The sequence below is a fragment of the Mastigoproctus giganteus genome, chromosome 11 (assembly GCF_048544385.1).
Source record: "Mastigoproctus giganteus isolate SK-2022 chromosome 11, ASM4854438v1, whole genome shotgun sequence".
NCBI classification, from domain to species: Eukaryota; Metazoa; Arthropoda; class Arachnida; order Uropygi; family Thelyphonidae; genus Mastigoproctus; species Mastigoproctus giganteus.
In genome coordinates this window covers 35,536,775-35,557,663 of record NC_143585.1, presented here as the reverse complement: position 1 = coordinate 35,557,663, position 20,889 = coordinate 35,536,775, and the positions used below count along the sequence as shown (strand labels likewise).

The 20,889-nt window shown below is 36.6% G+C and overlaps 1 protein-coding gene across 1 annotated transcript in view; it reads right to left on the bottom strand.

Moving 5' to 3' along the window:
* LOC150077899 (uncharacterized) overlaps window positions 1-20,447 on the bottom strand; it is a 62,100-nt gene extending 41,653 nt beyond the window's left edge. Inside the window, exons 1-3 of the mRNA XM_090384398.1 lie at window positions 20,418-20,447; window positions 19,141-19,247; window positions 7,201-7,285 (exon numbers count right to left, since the gene is read on the bottom strand). Coding sequence (XP_090240524.1) covers window positions 7,201-7,285; window positions 19,141-19,247; window positions 20,418-20,447 — 222 coding nt within the window. The remainder of the gene's footprint in view (window positions 1-7,200; window positions 7,286-19,140; window positions 19,248-20,417) is intronic.
* Window positions 20,448-20,889: the final 442 nt, after the last annotated feature.

Sequence of the window (20,889 nt, the reverse complement as noted above, 5' to 3'; positions counted from 1 at the left end):
TATACCGTAAAATGCTGTTGTGAATGAATAATCTTTGAATATTAATTTTTCCACAATAATATACAAATGAATAAAGAATAAAGGTTGCTATATTAATCTTGTTCATGAATAGACAATCAAAATGTGTTTTATCAGCTTAATGCTTCATCTAAGAACTGTGGGACTAAGAAACTCCTCTGAGTCCTCCATTACTAATTATCAATGAGTTTCTAATTTTGCCATGAATTGCCTATATCATATTTCAGGATCTAGACATGGATAGCAACATTAAATTTGTATTTTCGGAATCATTATACCAAATTACTATAAGAAGTAGGCACATCTTGGCTCTATCAGCCCTTGTGCCATTAAACAGCCATACAACTACAGAATGAACTATTTTTGTTGGGCAGTGTAATTAAATTGAAAATTTCTTTTGAATTTCTTCATGTGATTAATTTTTATCCTATCTTAAATTAATTCAAAATGATAAATCAATACTAAAGTAAGATAATCGACAAAAAAAGCAACGATAAATAGGCCTCCTTGGCTTATGAATATCATGCATACAAAACTCAATAAGTCTTTTCCCACAATAAAATACAAATGAATAAAGGTTGCTGTATTAATCTTGTTCATGAATAGACAAGCGAAATGTGTGTTTTATGCTTCATCTAAGAACTGTGGGACTAAGAGACTCTTAAGAGTCCTCTATCGCTAATTATCAATGAGTTGCTAATTTTGCCCGTGAATAGCAAAGACAAAGTCATGACCTCTAATGAACTTCCCTCATACCATAAATTAATTTCAGAATTTCAAACATACTTGCTTTAATTCTAAAGTAACTGCACATATTGTATGCTACTGTGTTCATTTCAAACTTTGAGTGCAGAAGGAATTTGATCACTATACAACAAAATCTCTAAATGTTTGGGGGGGGGGGGCACAAAAACACTGTAATATGCAGATTTATTGGAAATATGGTTTATATGGTATTTTTTGCCATGTATATTTACTGTATATGGCAACAAAAACAAGATTAAATATATTCTGTCAAAAATTTATCCAACTATGCAAATATTATGAGAATACTTGGATATCACAATTAATTAGAGCATGTTTAAACTTGAGTAAAGGCCACATAAAAATTTTATAAAATTTTTATGGCCTTTTATTTAAAATTTTATAAAACGTTTTTTTTTTAAAGTTAAACAACCACAATGTTTTGAGCTTAATTTTAAAAATTAAATTTATCAACTAGAGTGGCATTCTGGTGTGTTCCGATTCAATTTGAACACTAGTACAGGGCATTACCAAGGATTTTAAACGGCAAGAGAGACATGCAATTACATATTTTTAAAACTCTAATTGTACTGAGTAATTTTCAAGCTAACAATTTATTTTTACTCTTGTACCACTTCTGACTTACAGCATTCTCAATCAGAGTAGCTCAGTCTGTTGCCATTCTGATTGAATTACTCATGAAATAATCAATGTTATTGTTTTGTTTTTATGCCAAAGCAAATAAGGCTATTTGGCACCAGTATAATTTTGTCTGTAAGCTGCGTGTAATCTATGGTGGTGAGAATGTGAGAACATCAATAGTTGGTAACAATAACAACACAAAGATGCATGTCCACAGCCAGGCTCCACTCTGATTTTAATTCTACTATCACCCAAATGTTTAGTTATATTTTTCCGTTATTGGCCAATTAATTTTCTCTTAGTTCTCCACCTTATAACATTTCCATCGATAAAGATGAGAATACATCCATCAGAATTATTTGGGAGCAGTTTATCTACCAGTTATTAGTGACTTTTGGATAGAAACTACATTAAAATCTATCCAGTTATATTAAAGGAGGCAGCAAAGGAAGTAAGCAAACCCTTAGCCATAATTATGAGAGCTTCTTTGGACTCAGGGGAGGTACCCATAGACTGGAGATGTGCAAATGTAACCCCAATTCACAAAGGAGGATCAAAGGCTGACACAAGTAATTATAGACCTGTGAGTTTAACTTCTGTTCCAGGAAAATTAAAGGAGGCACTGGTTAAAGAAGCACTGCAGGATCATCTAGACAGGACTTCAGTTATAGCTCGGACACAGCATGGTTTTGTTAAGGGGAATTCTTGCCTGACCAATTTGATTGGATACTGTGATGCAGTCACAAAAGAACTGGATGCAGGGAATAACTTTGATATTATATACTTGGCTCTTAGAAAGGCTTTTGATACTGTTGCACATGAAAGACTACTGCACAAATTGGAGCAGTGTGGCATTGGAGGCAAATTGCTGCTATGGATAAAGGGGTGGTTGAAGGGGAGAAGACAGAGAGTGGTAATCAATGGACACTGCTCATCGTGGACTAATGTTATCAGTGGAGTCCCTCAGGGTTCAGTGTTGGGTCCATTATTGTTTTCTATATTTATAAATGATATTGATGATGGTATACCAAGCTTAATGTCCAAGTCTGCAGATGATATGAAGGTTGGCAGGGTTGTCAAGGACACTACTGACACTATGCTGCTGCAACAGGATCTGGAAAGGTTGAGCAGATGGGCTGAGAGGTGGCAAATGAAGTTTAACATTGACAAATGTAAAGTACTACATATGGGAAACAGCAACCCCAGAGCAATGTATCAACTCTGTGTCAACTCTGTATCAACAATGTATCAACTACTACACTGACAGTGGTAGAGAATGAAAGGGACCTGGGGGTGGTTGTGTAGGCAGATATGAAGTTCTCTGAGCAGTGCAGATGGGCTGCAAGAGTAGCTCACGGTGTATTGTCAATGATATATGGGAATTTTTCTAGCAGGGATAAGGAGGTGATTATTCCCTTGTATAAGGCAATGGTCAGACCACACCTAGAGTACTGTATACAAGTCTGGAGGCCTCATTTCAAGAAGGATGTAGAGCTGCTGGAAGAGTACAGTGAGGTGATCTGATAGAGGTGTATAAAGCCTTGAATAGTTTGAGCATGCTCAATGCTGATGGAATTCTTCCTCTTGCTCAGAATAATCACCTGAGAGGGCATAAATTCAAATTGAGGAAAGACAGATGTGCGGAAATTTGCCTTTAGCCAGCGGGTGGTTGGTTGGTGGAACAGACTTCCATCCGTTGTCGTGGAAGTTGATAGCCTAAATAAGTTTAAGGCTCAGCTGGACAGGTATTTCGAACGAACAGAGGGGTGAAGTGGAAGTGTTTTTTTTTTTTTTTTTTTTTTTTTTTTGGCTGATGCTGCATAAGCTTGCTTTCTTGCATCAAATGCCTCTACTAATGCTAATGCTAAAAATAAGATCTTTAATCACTAAAGTTCTGCTTTCAAAATATGTAAAATCTTTCTGCTACTTGTTTTTTCTGAAAATTGGTGAAATAATGAGCACTTAAACCTGCATGGAGTGTAGTCTGCCTTTAATTTCTTAAGAATTATAGATTATTCTCATATGTTTCACGGTACTTTCCTGTACCACTTTCTCAGTGAACTCTATAATGCTGTTCGTACGATACCATCAGCCTCCAATACACTCCATGCAGGTTAAAGTGCTCATTATTTCACCAATTCCAGTTCTTGATACATCTGTGCATGATGCTGCTAAAAGAATATTTAAGATCCATATACTTGTTTTTATCCACAGCCTTCCAGCTTCAAGCAGAAAGGCTAGCCCATCTTTCCTATACACCACCTAAGTCATTTGTTAATAACTTACATTAGAAGTTTACAAAGTCAGATTAAATTCTCTCTACTTCTAAGGTGTGATAAAAAAAGTTTGGAAATTGACTTTTTATCTTGAAACTATGAAGTCATAGTGAGTTGTGACTTGTCAAAACATGTTTGGTGACTGATCCAGACAGTAATGCAATGCAAACATAGTAATGCAAAAACCATTTATCTACAGTCAGCCTGAACATTTAGCATTTGTTAAATAGAAAGTTTTTGTGTGCATTTCACTGTATTTTAAAATAAGTGATTTTACTGGGCAATAACTTTCCATACTTGTAAAATTTAGAGAGAGAGAGAGAGAGAGAGAGAGAGAAAGAGAGATGCTCGTCCACTGAAGATGATCCTCACTTTGGCTGCCCTTTAACTTCAAAATCAAATGATTCAAGTACTTATGTTTGTAATCTGATCAGAAGTGATCGATGTTTAATTATGTATGGAGTTGCTAGTGGAATTGGAATTTCTTACAGGACACATCAATCAATTTTAACACAAGATTTAGGAATGCAACATGTTTCAGCTAAGTTTGTGCTTGCTTGTTTGTTTATGGGCTTTACAGCACAAGGGCAGAAAGGCCATAATGTGCCTCTAAGTTTGTGCCTCACATCTTTACAGATGATCAAAGAAAGCAGTGAGGTGTCATATGTCTGAATCTTTATGAATGCTGCTACTGAACCACATTTTCTTTCTTCCATCATTAGTGTTGATGAATTGCAGGTGTATGGCTATGGCCTGGAACAAAGGTCCAATTCTGTTTCAGTGAAAGAGTGCATCTTTACTTGTGTATATGAGGTGTGATAAAAAGTTCAGGGTGTTTGTATTCTGCAGTATTATACTAAGTTGTGACTTGTCACAATGTGTTCACAGGGACTCATTTAGACATTACTATGTCTAAATGAGTCCCTGAGCATATTGTGATACACAAATGTCCCTGAACACACAAATCACTTGTTTATCTGCAAAGACACTTTCTGTTTCACACACACAAATAAATTTGTGTGTGTGAAACAGAAAGTGTCTTTGTATTCTAAAATGAGATTTTACTGAGCAAAAAAAATTATTGGGAAATCCCCCATGTTAGGTTCTGTGCTATTGAACTTGTGCTTGTTTGAGACCATAAAAAATTGTGACCTTGAAGCATGCAGTTCGTGACTTTTAAGGTTTTTGTAAGGTTATAATGGTTTTTATTTGATAGTTTATAAATTTTTCCAGGTATGTATTACTAAACTTTGTTCTTATGAATAGTATTGGAATGATTTCTTTGTTGTGAATTAAATTCCAGCCCTAAATTATGCCTAAGGAATTTAGGCATAATTTGGGTAACTGCTGATTTATTTAAAGAATGGCTTCTAAATTGTTTTGTGCCAGCTGTGGAAAACTATTTAAAACAGAAAAATCTAGATTTCGCTAAGTTTTATTACTATTGGATAATGTGCCAGGCCATTCAAAAGATTTTAGTCATCAAAATGTTGAAGTAATGTTCCTATCACCTAACACAACTTCTTTAATTCATTCATTACATCAAGGCATTATATCTACCTTCAAAACTCATTATATTAGAAAATCGTTACAATGGATTTTGGAAAAAACTGATTCCGAATCTATTGAAATGTGATGGAGGCATGGAAACATTTTTCAATTGTGGGCTGTATCATAACTTTATTGCTCAAAGAACACGTGCGTGTTGAAAAAATGTACGGCCAGAGTAATTTCATTCAGGAAATATGGTCAACCATCAGGAAACAGAATCAGTGCAATAGCAGAACATGCTAAGTCAGTAGGAGGGGGAAGGTTTTGATGATATGACTACTGAAGAAGTTCAAGAATTACAGGTAGAAAAAGAGGCTGATGAAGCGGATTTGTAGAAATGGCATCAGAGGTAAACCAAACCAGTTCAGAGGATGATAGCGCAGATGAAAATTCTGCAGTTCCAAATTTTACACTAAAAAGCATATGGGAAGGCATAAACTTAGCTGAGCAATTAGAATCTCATTTTTTGAATGCAGATCCTTTGACTGAAAGGAGCACAAAGTTCAAAAGGGAGCTTCAGAAAAGCTTAGCTCCATACCATGCAATTTACAAAGATAAGATCTATCAAGAAAAAGCAAACAATCCCGGATTACTTATTTTTTATTTGATCAAAATCTAGATGCTGCAGAAGAAAGTTCAGAAGGTGAAGATATTCTGCAACAGAGAAAACATTCTCATTTGATTGTACTTATCAGCGATGAAGAGGAAGAAAATGAAATTAATGTACATTATCTGATATATATGTATTGCAGTAAGATGTTTGTTCAGTTATGGCTATTTTTAATAAAAATTAAGTTTTCGATAGTTATAAAAAAAAAAATGATGCATTTTTGTTAGCTTTTGGAACATAACCCGCCTTCCCTTTCGTATTGGTTCTTAGTCCTGTATAACTTGTTTTGCACTACACAAGATTTTATAGGAACATAACTAGCATGTTATATGAGGGTTACCTGTATATATAAAAAAAATAAAATAAATTTGCAGCCATTGTCAATCCACTGCAGGATGGAGGTCTCCTCAACAGTCATGTTGAAGGAATGGACCACAATCTGCCATGCTGGTCCAGCAAGGGTTGGCAGATTAACTGCATTTAGCAGTGAGGGGTTTGAACCCCAGTCTACTCAAAGAGTGCGTGCTAATGCACTCCAGCTCTTGACCACTCAGCTATGGAGGCCTTTTATATATATATGTGTGTGTGTGTGTGTAAAGTCCCACTGAAAGATCACAGAATTGCAACGACTGAGGAAATTATTCAGAACACAATTCAACATAGATACTGTTGATGCCACTAGAAATTGCAGAAGTGCTAGAATCAGTGTATATGGTGTCAAGGAGACCATTTCAAAGAAGATCTATTGGAATAGCTGATATGCCTCATCATTTCCCAAATATTAATTCAGTCACCCAAACTTTTTGATTTGCCTTGTGGTTATGATTCTTTTACAGATTTACTTGCTGACAATCTTATTATGCAATAATGTTTGATCATTATTTCAATGATCAGAAATTAGGCAGTCATGTTTTTTTTTCTTTTTTTTAAACTTTATATTAATGTAAACACAATTGCAAACTCGATCTCAGAACAATTCTTCAAAACCAATTTAATAAAGGGTGCAATCTTTATAATTTTAATTAAATTAATATTTTTTTTTTTATGCTGGACCAGAGACACAAAGTGTGATAAGAAAAAACTACTGAAGAGACAAAAATTTTTCTTTTTCTGTTCTACCACATTAAGAAAAACAAATCAATTTCCAATCATTTTGACAAATTATAGCATTAATTTATGTAAAAAAAAGTTTTTCAACGTATACAATTTTAATAATCTGAGAATAATACTTTTCAAATCCTTATTTAAAATATCATCATATCAATTATTATATTTCATATCAAATTACAAATTTAGCAAAAATGAAGATTTTACTGAATGTAATTAAAGTTCGAAAAACAGTTAAATAAATAGGCATACCTTTGTTAAGTTCATATCCTTGGTTACATTAAAAATTTCATTTAGCTGTAGAGCATAAAACAAGCCAGAATCATTTCTGCATTTCCTAAAAACAAATTCAATTCATAAGCCATTTTCTAAAAATAGAATTAGCTCATAAGCTATTATTAGTAGCCTTCTTATTTAATCATTTTAATTATAAATATGAGGGCTGTTTGTTTAAAACACATGTAAGATTTAAAAAAAATAAATAAATAAATACATATTAACAAAGCAACGGAATGCATTTAAATATGTATAAAATTTGTTCATTAATCTATATATCCACACTTCACAAAACCATTTTTTGAGGGCTGCTTTGAAACAGCTTTGTCCAGCTTGAAACAGCATTCTTTGAAAGCTTTTTTTTCAATAGGCCAAAACATGAAATAATAATAAAAATAAGCCATATTTGTCACATGGTGACAAATATGGATCACATATGATATTTAAGTGTCTCCCATTACATCTTTTGAAGTAAAGACTGATTCTCTCCCCCCCCCCATACTGGGTTAGAATTGACTGGGGTCACAAGGACTTTAGTGAATTGTCAAAATGGACCACATCTGCAAAAATTTCTGGTCTCACATATGCCTAGTTTCCAGATTCTACAATCTGGAAACTAGGCATAGTTTCTAGATTCTACAACTTTCAGAACTCAAGTGTTTCTTGGTAAGAATATCTTATTATTATTATTAGCTATACGGTGCAAGGAAGCCTGAGGCTTATGCTGCACCAGTCAAAAAAAATTGAATACCCTGAGAGAGACAGAGAGAGAGGTAGGAGGGAATCATAAACAAAAAGAGAAGAATGATGATATCCAGCTCAGGATCCTGGGTGTGCCAAGCCCACACTCACCAGATGTGAGACCCTGGGGTTATTTTTTTTTTATTGTGACTAATCTGCACTTCTCCCATTCCAACAGATCCACATATTCCTAAAACATGGCTTCCAAAACCTGTATGCAATTCTCAAGATGCAACCCAACCACTGCTTTAAACAATGGGTATTACGAGTGCTTTTTTTGTAAAAAAAATAGGTGCCGGTACTGATTCTTTGCTATCAGGAAAAATTAAAAATTAAAAGGATATGAAAAGTACTTTAAAATTTTTTTTCCTGATATTGTTATTTTAGTAGTAATGTTTTTTAGAATAAGAACAACAAATTAAGTATATTAACACAGTTTATTAAGCATAAATTTATTATTCAAGAATATAAAAAAATAAGTAAAATAAGTAAAAAATAATTACATAAGTAAAAATAATTTCATAATATTCCAAATTTTCATTAAGTTCTCATCGGACACCATATGCCGACTTCTTTTCCTCCTCTTTGTGTGTCGGCTGCTGAATGACATTTCCGAAGCAGCCATATTTTGTTGGATCGAAGCGGGTTTAAGAAACAGTAGTGAAGAAACTGTTTTTGTCATCAACGAAGTGCTGGTTGGGTTGGCGATCAGATTAATTTGTGAAAATCCTCGTTCATATTCACTCAATGAAATTGGTATTGTACTCAGAGCATTGATCAAATGCTTCAATTCTTCTTAAACCTTCTTTTCAATTAGGTATACCCGAATTGCATTTAACTGTAACCTAATTGATAATTTTCTAACTTCGTTTTCACCAAATGCCAACAATACATGTTTAAAAGAATTAATACCTTCGTTATCCTCGTTTTCCTTCTCTCGTTATTAGTATTGTCACTAGTTCTTAAATTTGAATTTTTTCTTTTCTTTTCTTTTCTGTTTTTTGAAACTGTCCAAAATGATGGTGTCATTCGGATATTCAGATACTGTGGCCATGTAAACAGAGAGATAGGAAAAATTTATTGAAAAATGTGAATAATGCACTTCCGTGAAACAACAGATGATTATTTGTCGGGGTAAAAGAAAATCACTTTTCTAATTCTCGAACGGGGTGCTTACAGTTGATTCACAGAGGTGTCCAACCTACAGCCTGCGAGGAAAGTGAACTAAAACAGAATTTTAAATTTTGTTAATTATCAAAAAAAATTTTCTCATTAAATGTTTTGCTCAGTAAATGTAATTGTATATTGTACTTAATAAAAGTTTCAAATATTTTCAATTTTACTTTTCCATGCAACAAGATATGGAAAATGTAACACACTAAAGAAATCTAACTTTGAATTTTTTTGAATATGGCCCTGTTAAAGGTTGGACACCACTGCAGTAGAAGGTGGGCCAGAGCCCATTGGGAATATACCTTGATCTACTCACTGTTGACCACCATGACTTCTCCGTATGTGTGACAGGTGGTCTGATAGGTTTTACCAGGTACCACTAAGTTGTAGAATGATAATCCCTTTAGCTCTCTTAATTTGCACGGCAGCACTAATTGCCTAAATTTTCTGAAGGCCAGAAATGCGAACTCCTAATCCGTTCGCTATATGCAAATTTTCTTCGCTCAACGGAAAGTATTTTAAATGTTACTTCCAAGGGGAATTCAAAATAATTCACTATAAAATGACTTTGTTAAACAGAGGTCTGACTAAGTAATTTAGAATTATAAAAATGGTTATACAGTTTGATATAGTAAATATCTTAACAATAGACAGTAAAAAATGCAAATTTAGTTAAATAATTTTAAGCTTATTTGAATAGTAGGTAAATATGTGAAAAAAATTTATGGAATATTACAAATTTCGAAGTGCACTGCATACAAATGTCACACATCACTGTTAATAAAGGTGCCAGTATGTCGTAATGTTGCGTACTGTCCCAAAAAAAGCATTGGGTATTACCTTGTTGTGCCTGTAACAAAATTCCTGTATACCATTAACAGAACTCCCATGAACTGAACTAGCAGTTTATCTACACTATTCAAACAACTTCATGTCAGACAGTACAACTACAAGGTCTTTTTCATTCTACCTTGAATGTGGTACCACCCAAATGATGTTTTTTAGGATTACTGTTACTCAAATAAAACACCTTACATTTAACAAAATTAAACTTCATTTGCTACTTTTCAGCCCAACTGTCTAATTTAATAAGTCTTGTTGGAGAAGTGTATACTGATTGTCACTAACCACCCTGCCAACCTTTGTATTATCAGCAAACTTAGACATTAAACTTGATATGCATTCACCAATATTGTCATAATATCTTCATCCACTTTGTATTTAGGTATCATCGTAAGATGAGAGGTATGACAACCAGGTTTTTGAGTGTTTTTTTTTTTTTTTTTTTAAATAGACCTAGGAACACTTATATGCCTTTGTCTCCATCAATACTCTCATCCAGATTTAAAAGATTCTATCATAAGAAAATTATTTAATGAACTAAAGCAGGAATGCCCAACCTTTTTGACTAGGGAGAGTCAAAACAGATAAAATGCTGAAGGGTGCAGTCCATATGGATCATTGTGGGCAATGGATTGCAATAACTTACCACTAATAATGCATTAGTAATTTGTGTTATCAAATTTTAAATTCTGCATTTACAATTTAATTTTTTATATTTAATAATTAAATATGAAAATCCAATAATTATTACATAACACTAATAAAATTCTTATTAATTAATGGCTATAATAATACTGTTTAATGCCAAGGAAGATATAATAAACATTATAAGAAAGCAATAGAGAAAAATGAAATATTACTAAAATATAGATTTTTTTAAAAGTCAATGTCAAACTAATTTTTGTGACATGCATAACACTTAGGGCTGTCTATGTGGCCTTGAGCTGCACAATGCAAAGAAATGGGTTACACATGGACAGTGGGTTAAACATGCCTAAAGGCTGATGAGAGTAAACTTTGGAAATTACAGCAAGGGGCTGTCAACTAGCCCAGTTCTATGGACTACCCAAAATAAAAAGATTTGTATATGGTGTTATTCCACTCATAAATTAGCTCAATACATTTCTGAACTTTTTAACCCAGAGCAGTGGTGGCAGGTTAAAAGTACATCAAAGATTCTCTGAGGCTCTTTAGAGACACTGCTCAGAAAAATATCTACTGCATGTTAATTGCTTGTCTGATTAGCAGCCACTAATCTGAGATTAGTGGCTGCTCTGCTACCTTTCTAAATACAAGATGAATCATAAAATATTCTTCTTTATACTACCATACAACCACTACGTCGGAGAAGTTTACAATTAATTATTTCTGTATTAGTCATATAGTGCAAGGAAGTTACAGGTACCTTCCAACTGTACCAACAAAAAATAAACATAAAATGAATAAATAAAAAAATAAAAATATAAAGAAAAGATAAAAAAATAAAAATATAAAGAAAAGATAAAAAAATAAAAGAAAATATATAAAAAAGTAGATAAGAAAATAGACTAATTATTTGCTCCCTCCTCATGCAAGTAACTATCCAGTAGATCTTTGAATTTTTTAAAGCTGTCAGCCTCAACTACCTGTGGAGATAACTTATTCCAGTAATCAACAATTTGCTGGCTAAAAGAAAACTTCCTGCATTCCAATCTAAACCTCTTCACCTGTAATTTAAATTTATTGCTTGTAGTTCTAGAATTCTTTATAACTGGAAGTTTCACCTTCATTCATTTTACTATTCCCTTCCAGAGCCTTGCAGATCTGTCAGATCCCCTGTAAGGTATCTAGTTGCCAAATTCTGTAATCCACATAATCAAAGTCTTTCCTCATATGTTTGCCCCCTTTTCAGATCACATCATATGGGTTGTTCCATCTTTTTAATCTTTCAAGAAGCTCAATAACTTTTTTTTAGGTGAAGTCGCCATATCTGAAGACAGTATTCCAAGTGTAGTCTTACAATTGCCTTATACGGTGGGATTATAACTTCCCTATCTCTATAGGCTATATATAAATCATCAGAGGACCCCATGGGTTTTCCCAGCTACATGTCTATACTTTTTTTTTATGAAAACCCCAAACACGAAAGGTATCAACCTATAGTACTTAGTACCGTGCATGGGTTGAAGGAGAAGTATGGGGAGGAGGGGGGTGCCGGAAACTTTGCTCTAGAGACTAAACATGGGTTTCACCACTTCAAGCCTCCAATAAGCAAAGTAGTGGTATTTCACCGGTTGATGAAAGTCATCTACCACCTGTAAATGCACAGAGAACATCACAGCCACCAGTATCATAACTTCCTGGTCCCCGTCTACTGTTTTTAATTCAACCCCACCATGTGTATAAGTTATTTTGGGATTGATATTCCCCTAGTGTAAGACCTTACATTCTGCTGCATTAAAACACAACTGCCACTTTTCTGACCATTGGTGAAACATGTTCAAATCATCCTGAGGAGAGCAGCTTGACCAAGAACTGATTCTTGGGGAACCCCACTTCTGATATTACACAAATATGAAGGGCATCTATTAATCACAACCTTCTGCCATGTAGCCACATAGAAGCCCATCTTAGAATCTTTTTGTCCACATAGAAGCCCATCTTAGAAACATTTTGTCTGAGCCTTAATTCAGGTTCAGGATGAAGATTACGCTTACGATAAAAGTGTACACAAACGGTCTTCTGCGGTGAGAACCTGAATACATTAGCAAGTGCCCAGGAATTAAGGCGATTAATGGCTTGTTGCAGTTGTCTTTCAATAACCCTCATGTTGCATGACTGACAAAATATGCTAAAATCATCAACATAGAGGGCACTGTTTACAGTTAGATGAAGCTGTTCTGCGATGGAATTTACTTTGATGGCAAAAAGCGTGACACTTAATACTGATCCTTGTGGTACTCCCTCCTCTTGGCAGAAGGGATGAGAGAGTGAGGATCCCACACGAACTTGGAATGATCGATTGGCTAAAAAGTTTTTAATAAAAATGGGGAGATGCCCTCTAAGGCTATGCATATCTTTTAAGCTGACCGGGCTAGCCAGGTGGGTAAAGTGCCTGCCTGGCAACCCAAAGGTCGCAGGTTTGAATCCCGCCTCGGGCTTAGATCAGAGTAAAAGGCAAAAACTTTGGGAGGTGCATTATGGCCACAGAAGCCGATGCATCAAAAACTAACAAAAAAGGATGCCAAATCTCCAAGTTGTGTCATACGCTTTCTCCATGTCAAAGAATACAAACACCAAATGTTCACGTTTTAGGAAAGCATCCCGGATGGATGTTTCCAATCTAATAAGATGGTTCAGAGTGGACCGGTTCCTTCGGAAGCCGCACTGGATGTTGGAGAGAAGGTCATTTGAGTCTAAATACCATATTAAAAGAAAATTAACCACTCTCTAGGGTTTTGCACAGACAGCTAGTCAGAGCAATGGGACAATAATTAGCAGTGACTTTAGGGTCCTTTCCTGGCTTAGCAAAGGCAAGGTCCTTTCCTGGCTTAGCAAAGGCAAGGGTCCTTTCCTGGCTTAGCAAAGGCAAGAACGATTGCCTTGCGCCAGGAATCCGGAAACTGCCCTTCAATAAAGATTCTGTTATATAGAAGGAGCAGGTGATCTACAGATTTTGGTGAAAGACGCTTAATCATTTCATAATGGATGCCATCTGGTCCAACAGCACTTGCCTTGGAAAGAATGAGAGCTCTTTTCAGTTCCTGTATAGTGAATGGCCCATTGTAGGGATAAAGGTCTTGAAACATAAAAGGCTCTTAGACTTAAAATTAAGTGCCTGTTTTTCGATTTTATGTTTCAAGACCAGAAACTATGGGAAATATGAAGATGTCACAGAGATGTCAGAGAATGTTTCCCCAAGAGAATTGGCTATTGCAGCTGGATCTGCAATAGTGCATCCATTATAATCTAGGATTGAAGATGTGTGAGATGAATATTTTCCCTTCATTTTACGGATTTTATCCCAGACCAACTTAGTACTAGTGGACTGGGTAATTGATGAAATAAAACGGATCCATGATTCCTTTTGACTCTGACGGCGGATGTAGCGTGCTTTGGCTCATGCGCGTTTAAAGGCTATAAGGTTGGTTGTGGTAGGATATCGTCAGAATATCCCCCAGGCTTTGTTTTGAGCCTTTTTTGCTGCTGTGCATTGTGAATTCCACCATAGTTTGAAAAATGGTGGAAACCGGGCAGATGTTTTTGGAATGGCATTCGCAGCTGCTCGGACGATACTTTCTGTGATGCATCATTGATGAGCTCTTGACTGACGGCACTGAGGTCAAAATTTGCCTGATGTTGGAAGGCAGTCCAGTTAGCCTGATCAGTCTTCCAACATGGTAACCTGAAAGGACGACACGGTCTCCCACTGTGTAACGAGGTTATCACAGGGAAGTGATCACTTCTTCTGTATGGGGTTCTCCTCCACTGCCCAAGTGAATGAAGGGAGTAGAGAAGGAGAGCAGATAGAGAGATCAATGGCAGAAAACATACGGGTAGGCATGTGGAAGAAGGTGTTTGTTCCCACATTTAGAAGGGAAAGGTCATTGTCATTGAGCATATGCTCTATGACTTGTCCCCTTCCATTGTTGCTAGCACTACCCCACAGAGTGTTATGTCCATTAAAATCCCCGAGAAGTAAGAAGGGGGAGGCAACTGCATTACAAGATCATCCAGGCTCTTCCTGGGAGATGTCAGTCCCAGGTGGCAAATAAATAGAGCAGACGGTTAATAAAAATCCCACTGTAAGGCGAATTGCAACAGCCTCTATGCTGGTTGTAATTAGCAAGGGCTGAACTGGGGTCTGGTTGCCCACAAGGATAGTCACTCCTCCATGAGCAGGACCATCCGCAATTCTATCCTTACAAAAAATTGTGATGGTGGGATCATCATTTGCCTTTAGATAAGTCTCCTGCAAGCAAAAGCAAACTGGTTCGTGCTTTTGCAGGAGGGCCTTAATGTCATCAGTATTTCGCTGGAATCCAAGACAATTCCATTGTAGGAATTGGCTTGGTGGGTCCATCAGGCAGCTTCCGAGGTGCTGAGGGCTTACTTTTGGCGGTCTTGGATTTATCATTTTTGGGGAAGTATGGACGCTGTCCCGTGTCCATTTCTTCCTCCGCAAAGAGTTCCAAGACTGATTCGTCCAGTACCTCCTTGTCCTCTACATCCATTGTTTCTGTTATTACTGGTGCTCTTCTTTACCACTTGGTTTTGGTAGTGGTGGAGCACTAGGAGGTATGGATATAGGAGTGGCAGCTGACTGTGTTTTTTTGGTGGGCTTTTGTGAACTCAATAAATAGCATGCAATCGGAGTGAATGACTCCCTTGGTGGTATAGTTATCTCAGTTTGTGTACCGATAGTGCACTTTGCAGAAACCTTCTGAGCATATGAAAGCTTCCCACTCTTTATTGGTTGTATGTGTTTTCTAGCCTCTGGGTAGGAGATATTCAGCTCTGTTTTTAGTTTTTGGATCTCTTTTTCATCCTTCCACCGCTGGCATGCTCTGGAGTAGGCTCTCCTTGGCAATTTACACAGGTCGGTTTGGAAGCTGAACATTCCTTGCTCTCGTGGTCTTTTGCATCACATCAAGCACAGGCAGGGTTACCACGACAAGCTGTTTGAGTGGCTGTATTTTTGGCATTTAAAACACCTCAGTGGGTTTGGAATATAAATCCTCACTGGGCAGTTTAAGTACCCTGCCTGGATGGAACTTGGAGGCAGTGGGGTGTTAAATGTTAGGATGAGAACTTGGGTAGGGAAGAGATTCTCATCCTTTGGCATTGATATTCTTTTGACAGCTATCACTCCTTGTTCTTTCAATTCAGAGCAGATCTCTTCTTCAGAGACATGAAGAAGGTCCCACTCTGAAATGACACCTCGTGAAGAGTTCAAAGTTTTGTGGTGGATTACGGTGATAGGTATTCCCCCTATTGATGTGGCTTTCAGGATTTTTTTCCTGCCTGTTTCATATTTGTAGCTTCGACCAAAAGGTCACCAGAACACAGTCATTTTACAGATTTGGATGATCCTGCCAACCCTTCTAATCCTTTCTGGATAAAGAAGGGTGACATCTTCCCAACTGACTGCTCTCCAGTGGAATGGAGATTGAGGAAGAGTGGTGTCACTGATGGTGGTGTATTCTCAGTTCTGGCTCTTTTTACAGAGGTGTTTTCTGCGTTATCATCTCGATTAGGTAGGGGCGTTGTTGGGGCCCCAGAAGAAATAGGAATTAAATTACTCATATGAGTAAGATAAAAATTTCCGATGCCCTAAGTACCTCACCCACCATGGAGCCCTACGAGTGGACACCCACTCGTGAACTAGCAGGTACTGCATACACGAATGGGACACCAAGTTCGCTTAGGAGCACCATACCCACGTTTCCAATAAGCCTTGATCCTGTCCCAGGACCAAAGGGAGGGAGACTTATTGGAATGCAGTTGATCCTAGCAGTAAGAACCACATGCCGATTGATCCCAGTCGGGCCGGGACCACCCATCTTTTCAAAGCAGGGGTCACAGTGGTGTATCAAGGCTGGGCCCCTCAACCACCAGGATTCCCCTTTCCGAGTTTCCATGGAAACTCGGAAAGGGGAATGGGTCGCGGCACACAGCTGCAAACACGCTGGATTTCAATTATGTAACCCTGGAACCAAGGAATGGGCGTTGGATCCCAGTGATGCTAATCTGGAAGACTAGCAGCATCACTGGGAGGTCCACCCTCACCACATACAGGTGCCCACGCCAAGGGGGCAGTCAGCTGAACCTATTGGTAACACTTGGAAGCATCCATATCACTTAATGTATAATCCCTATATTTCATCAGTTATGGCTGAAGGGAGTTTTTAGTGCATATGCAGGGGCATTTCCAAGGTCACTCTATACTAAGGAGCTAGGTATATTCTTGCTGTGTGTGTATCCATCCTGTAAATTTAAAATCTAAAAATTCATGAATTCATATATGTTCTCTCTCTCTGCCCCCACAACATTTACCTCATCTATATCAATACATCACCAATAGTCAAACTATAAACATCCCAAAAAACTACACAATTAATTTCACAAATATGCAGTCTCAGTTATAATTTCAACAATGTTCATTTTCATTTACAATCTCCCAAGTTACTTTTTCTGACAGAATCTGCACTATCAGAATCTGTCAGAAAAAGTAACTTGGGAGATTGTAAATGAAAATGAAAGTTGAAAATTTCTCTAATGTTTTTAAGGTTGAGAAATGAAACTTTCTACTAATAACTTTTATAGAACAATAAAATGCAAAAGGTAATAATGAACAGAAATAACATTTTTTATTTGATTAAGAACATTTCTCCTGAAAGGAATATACAGTGCATGGATAATGGGACCACAGGATATTAGGACCAGCCACTTATTAGGACCAAATGAGCAAGAACCGAATACAATGCACGAATTAACCCTAATTTACTTCATGTATTAGGAGCAGCGAGCCATTTATTTGGACCAGTAGAACCAGTTCAGAATAGGGGAAATAGTAGGGAAAAAGGGGGCAGTTTGAAAGCACTGTTAGTTCTGTGCACATACACTGCGTACACCAATGCAGCTTATTCGGTAATGGCCTTGACTATAGAAGTGTCCCATCTGTGGTGTAGCGGTAGTGCCTGTTCCAAATTTTTGAGATCCGTAGACCACTAAAGCAACTCATTAGTGGTCAGAACCTGTGAGCAACCTCATTTCTTACACAGACTTACGTATTGTAACCTCGTTTAAAAAAAAGAAATTATAATTGGATACTAGGTACATTAATCAAGTACATATTGAATACCTGTGATAGTATAAGAATTGATTAACTTTTTCCAAAATAATTCAACTAGACATGTGGCTCATTCCAAAAAAATTTTTTTTTGTTTATAAGCAGGATGTCAAAAAGAAAAGATCAAACACTTGCTGAGATGGTTGCCTTACTCGACAAGGTCAAAAGCTAACAGCAGTCAACCGCAACTGGCAGAGACACTTAGAGTAGCAAAAACAACAATTGTAAATTTAATTAAGCAACAAGATGAACTTAATTTCATGTTGTGCTTTTTGCCGTGACAACGGCAAAAAGCACAACATGAAATTAAGTTCAAGAAAGGACATGGCAAGAAGGGTAGTACAGATTTTGTAAGTGCCGACCATTGGAAATCAACGATATTGCCCAATTTGCTTCAGCAATTTTCTACTGATGACATTTACAATGCCAACGAAATGGGCTTGCTTTATCGTTGCATGCCGGATGGTTCATTGGTCTACAAACACAAAATTTTGGTGGGTTCAAAAAAAGACTATAATAAGCTTTCGTTTATCAGATCACGACACATTTGCAACAGCATAACTGTGTTATGCTGTGCAAATGTGTCGTGATCTGATAAACGGAAGCTTTTGGTGATTGGAAAAAGATTAAAAGCCGTGATGTTTCAAGGGGTCTTAGACTGGACGGTTTACCAGTTATCTACCGCTCTAATAAAAATGCTTTTGATGACATCTGAAATTTTTGAGCAATGGCTAAAGAATTGGAATGCTGAACTACAGCGGAACTCAAGAAAAATTGTGTTGCTTCTTGACAACTGCACACCTTCACTTTGATTATCTGAACAATATTCAAATGGAATTCTTCCCACCCAACACAACAAAGTTGATACAACCCATGGATATGGGTATCATAAAGCATTTCATGGCAATGAAATGTATTGCCAACTTATGATGCTATTTTATGCAGAAAAAAAATGAAAACAGTCCCATGTCTGCATTGGATCAATGCTATGATTTTATTCGTATGAAGTCAGTTGAGAGCGCACAGCAATCAACTTTGGATAAGTTCGTAATTAAATGGTTTTCTTCCCCCCCACCCCCATTAATTCTAAGTTTTGTATATTCTTATTCAGTTCTATTGTAGTTTAATAAATGAGATTTTGCTTTGAACTTATTATTATTTTTTTTTTTTGCATTCCCTTAAGCTACGGCTAATGGGACCAGCCGCATAATAGGACCACATTTCATTTTCCCATTGTGGTCCCATTATCTGGAATGCACTGCACCTGGAAAAGGAATAAATGATGTGATTATATAACTTTTTAAATGTTAATAAGAATAAACTCTTACATTAAAAAATTTCTCCCATTCATATGCCAGTCAACATCACTGAAAGCATTTTCCCATGGAGGATTATGAGCTCCTAAACTGGTCCAGAAATCTGGGTTGTCAACAGTCTATAAAAACAAGTATTTGACTTATACTGGAATGTTTTCAAATTAATATTCAATTCTTATTTGTAAAAATATTTTAGTTAATCATACATGGTTGCTGTTTCACACTGATAATTAATGGCTTGTTCAATAAATTTCTATTTCCATTATTTTGAAAATGCACCAAAATTATTACTTTAATCTATGACCAACAAACTAATACAAAATGAAAAGTTAAAAAGAATAACAGTTTACTTCACTGTGTGGGTCCAATTAGGTGTATAGCCTTATTGGACCCACACAGTGAAGTGGAACACACTAATATGCAAAAATGTTTTTTTTTTATATATCTATAATAAGGGGGGGACCATATATTTTGATCCCTCTTCCTGTGTCTTCTTCAGTAGATAGAGGCTGGGGAGGAGAATTAACAATAATAAAAATGAACCAATTGACATTGGAAATGATGAATAATGCAGGTAATAACAGCAAAGACATAGTGCAGCCACCCAATAAATATTAACAGCAGACAAATTATATTGGCTAGCAGAGAGTTTTAAGTCGGCTCCTTTCTCGGTGGATGGGCAATTCTGCTGTGTCAGGTCAACACTACTTGATGTCCTATGACAATGTGGAGGGGAAGTAGCATGGATCGTCTTGGGCTCCATTAATAATGATTCCCTCACCAGCACTGTTGACATCATCTGTTGTTTTGGTTATGGTGCAGCTGCTTAATGGAGTGATGGCTGGTGTGTCTCTGTAGTGCTGATGTTTGGGGAGGACTGTTAGTTGAGAAGAGGACTATTTAAGGTTGAGGGTAGCTCTCCTTATTTCTGTTTAAACTTAAAATATGCTATTTGTGAAATTATATTATTTGTTATTAGCATTAGTAGTAGCATGCAATGCAATAATGGGACCACGCAATCTTATACAGCATCAGCCAAAAAAAAAAAAAAAATAAGATTCCCATTTCACCTATCCATTCCTTCCAATAGTTTGTCTAGTTATTCCTTGAATTTATTTAAGCTATCAACTTCCATAACAACAGACGAAAGTCTGTTCCAGCAACCTCCCACAATTTGTGCATAGTTTACATAAACTATTGCTTTTGCTCAAACTATGCTATATGCACAGTTTGAGCACATAGGAAGAATCCCATCAGCATTTAGCTATTACAGTAGGGTCTTGACTTACGATGACATCGACATCCGATATACCATCCATACGATCTTTTATTTTAAGGACCAATGATATTTGCAGGTACCGATGGCTTTCCAATATAGCTGGAACAATACATGGGTGGAAATTTTCAGACATGTGGCGCACGGAACATCACTCGTACGAGTGTTCTCAACCAATTAGCATCTTTGTTATTGTTCAACTATGTTATCATTCAACATGTGGTGTGGAACATCACTCGTATGATTGTTTCAGATCTACAACAATCTGAAACTCAAGCTCCATCAACCAGTGGCAGTGCTGTGTGCTTTGAAGACTTTAAAACCAGCAGAGGCTGGCTGGTTCAAGCGCTTCAAAAAAAAGGGGCAAATATCAAAAGTGCCGAAAGGCATGAGGAGGCATCCAGTGCTGATAATAAAGCAGCTTAGACCTTTAAAGTTGAATTCCAAGAGTTAGTTGATCACGAGGGTTATCGTCCCCAGCAGGT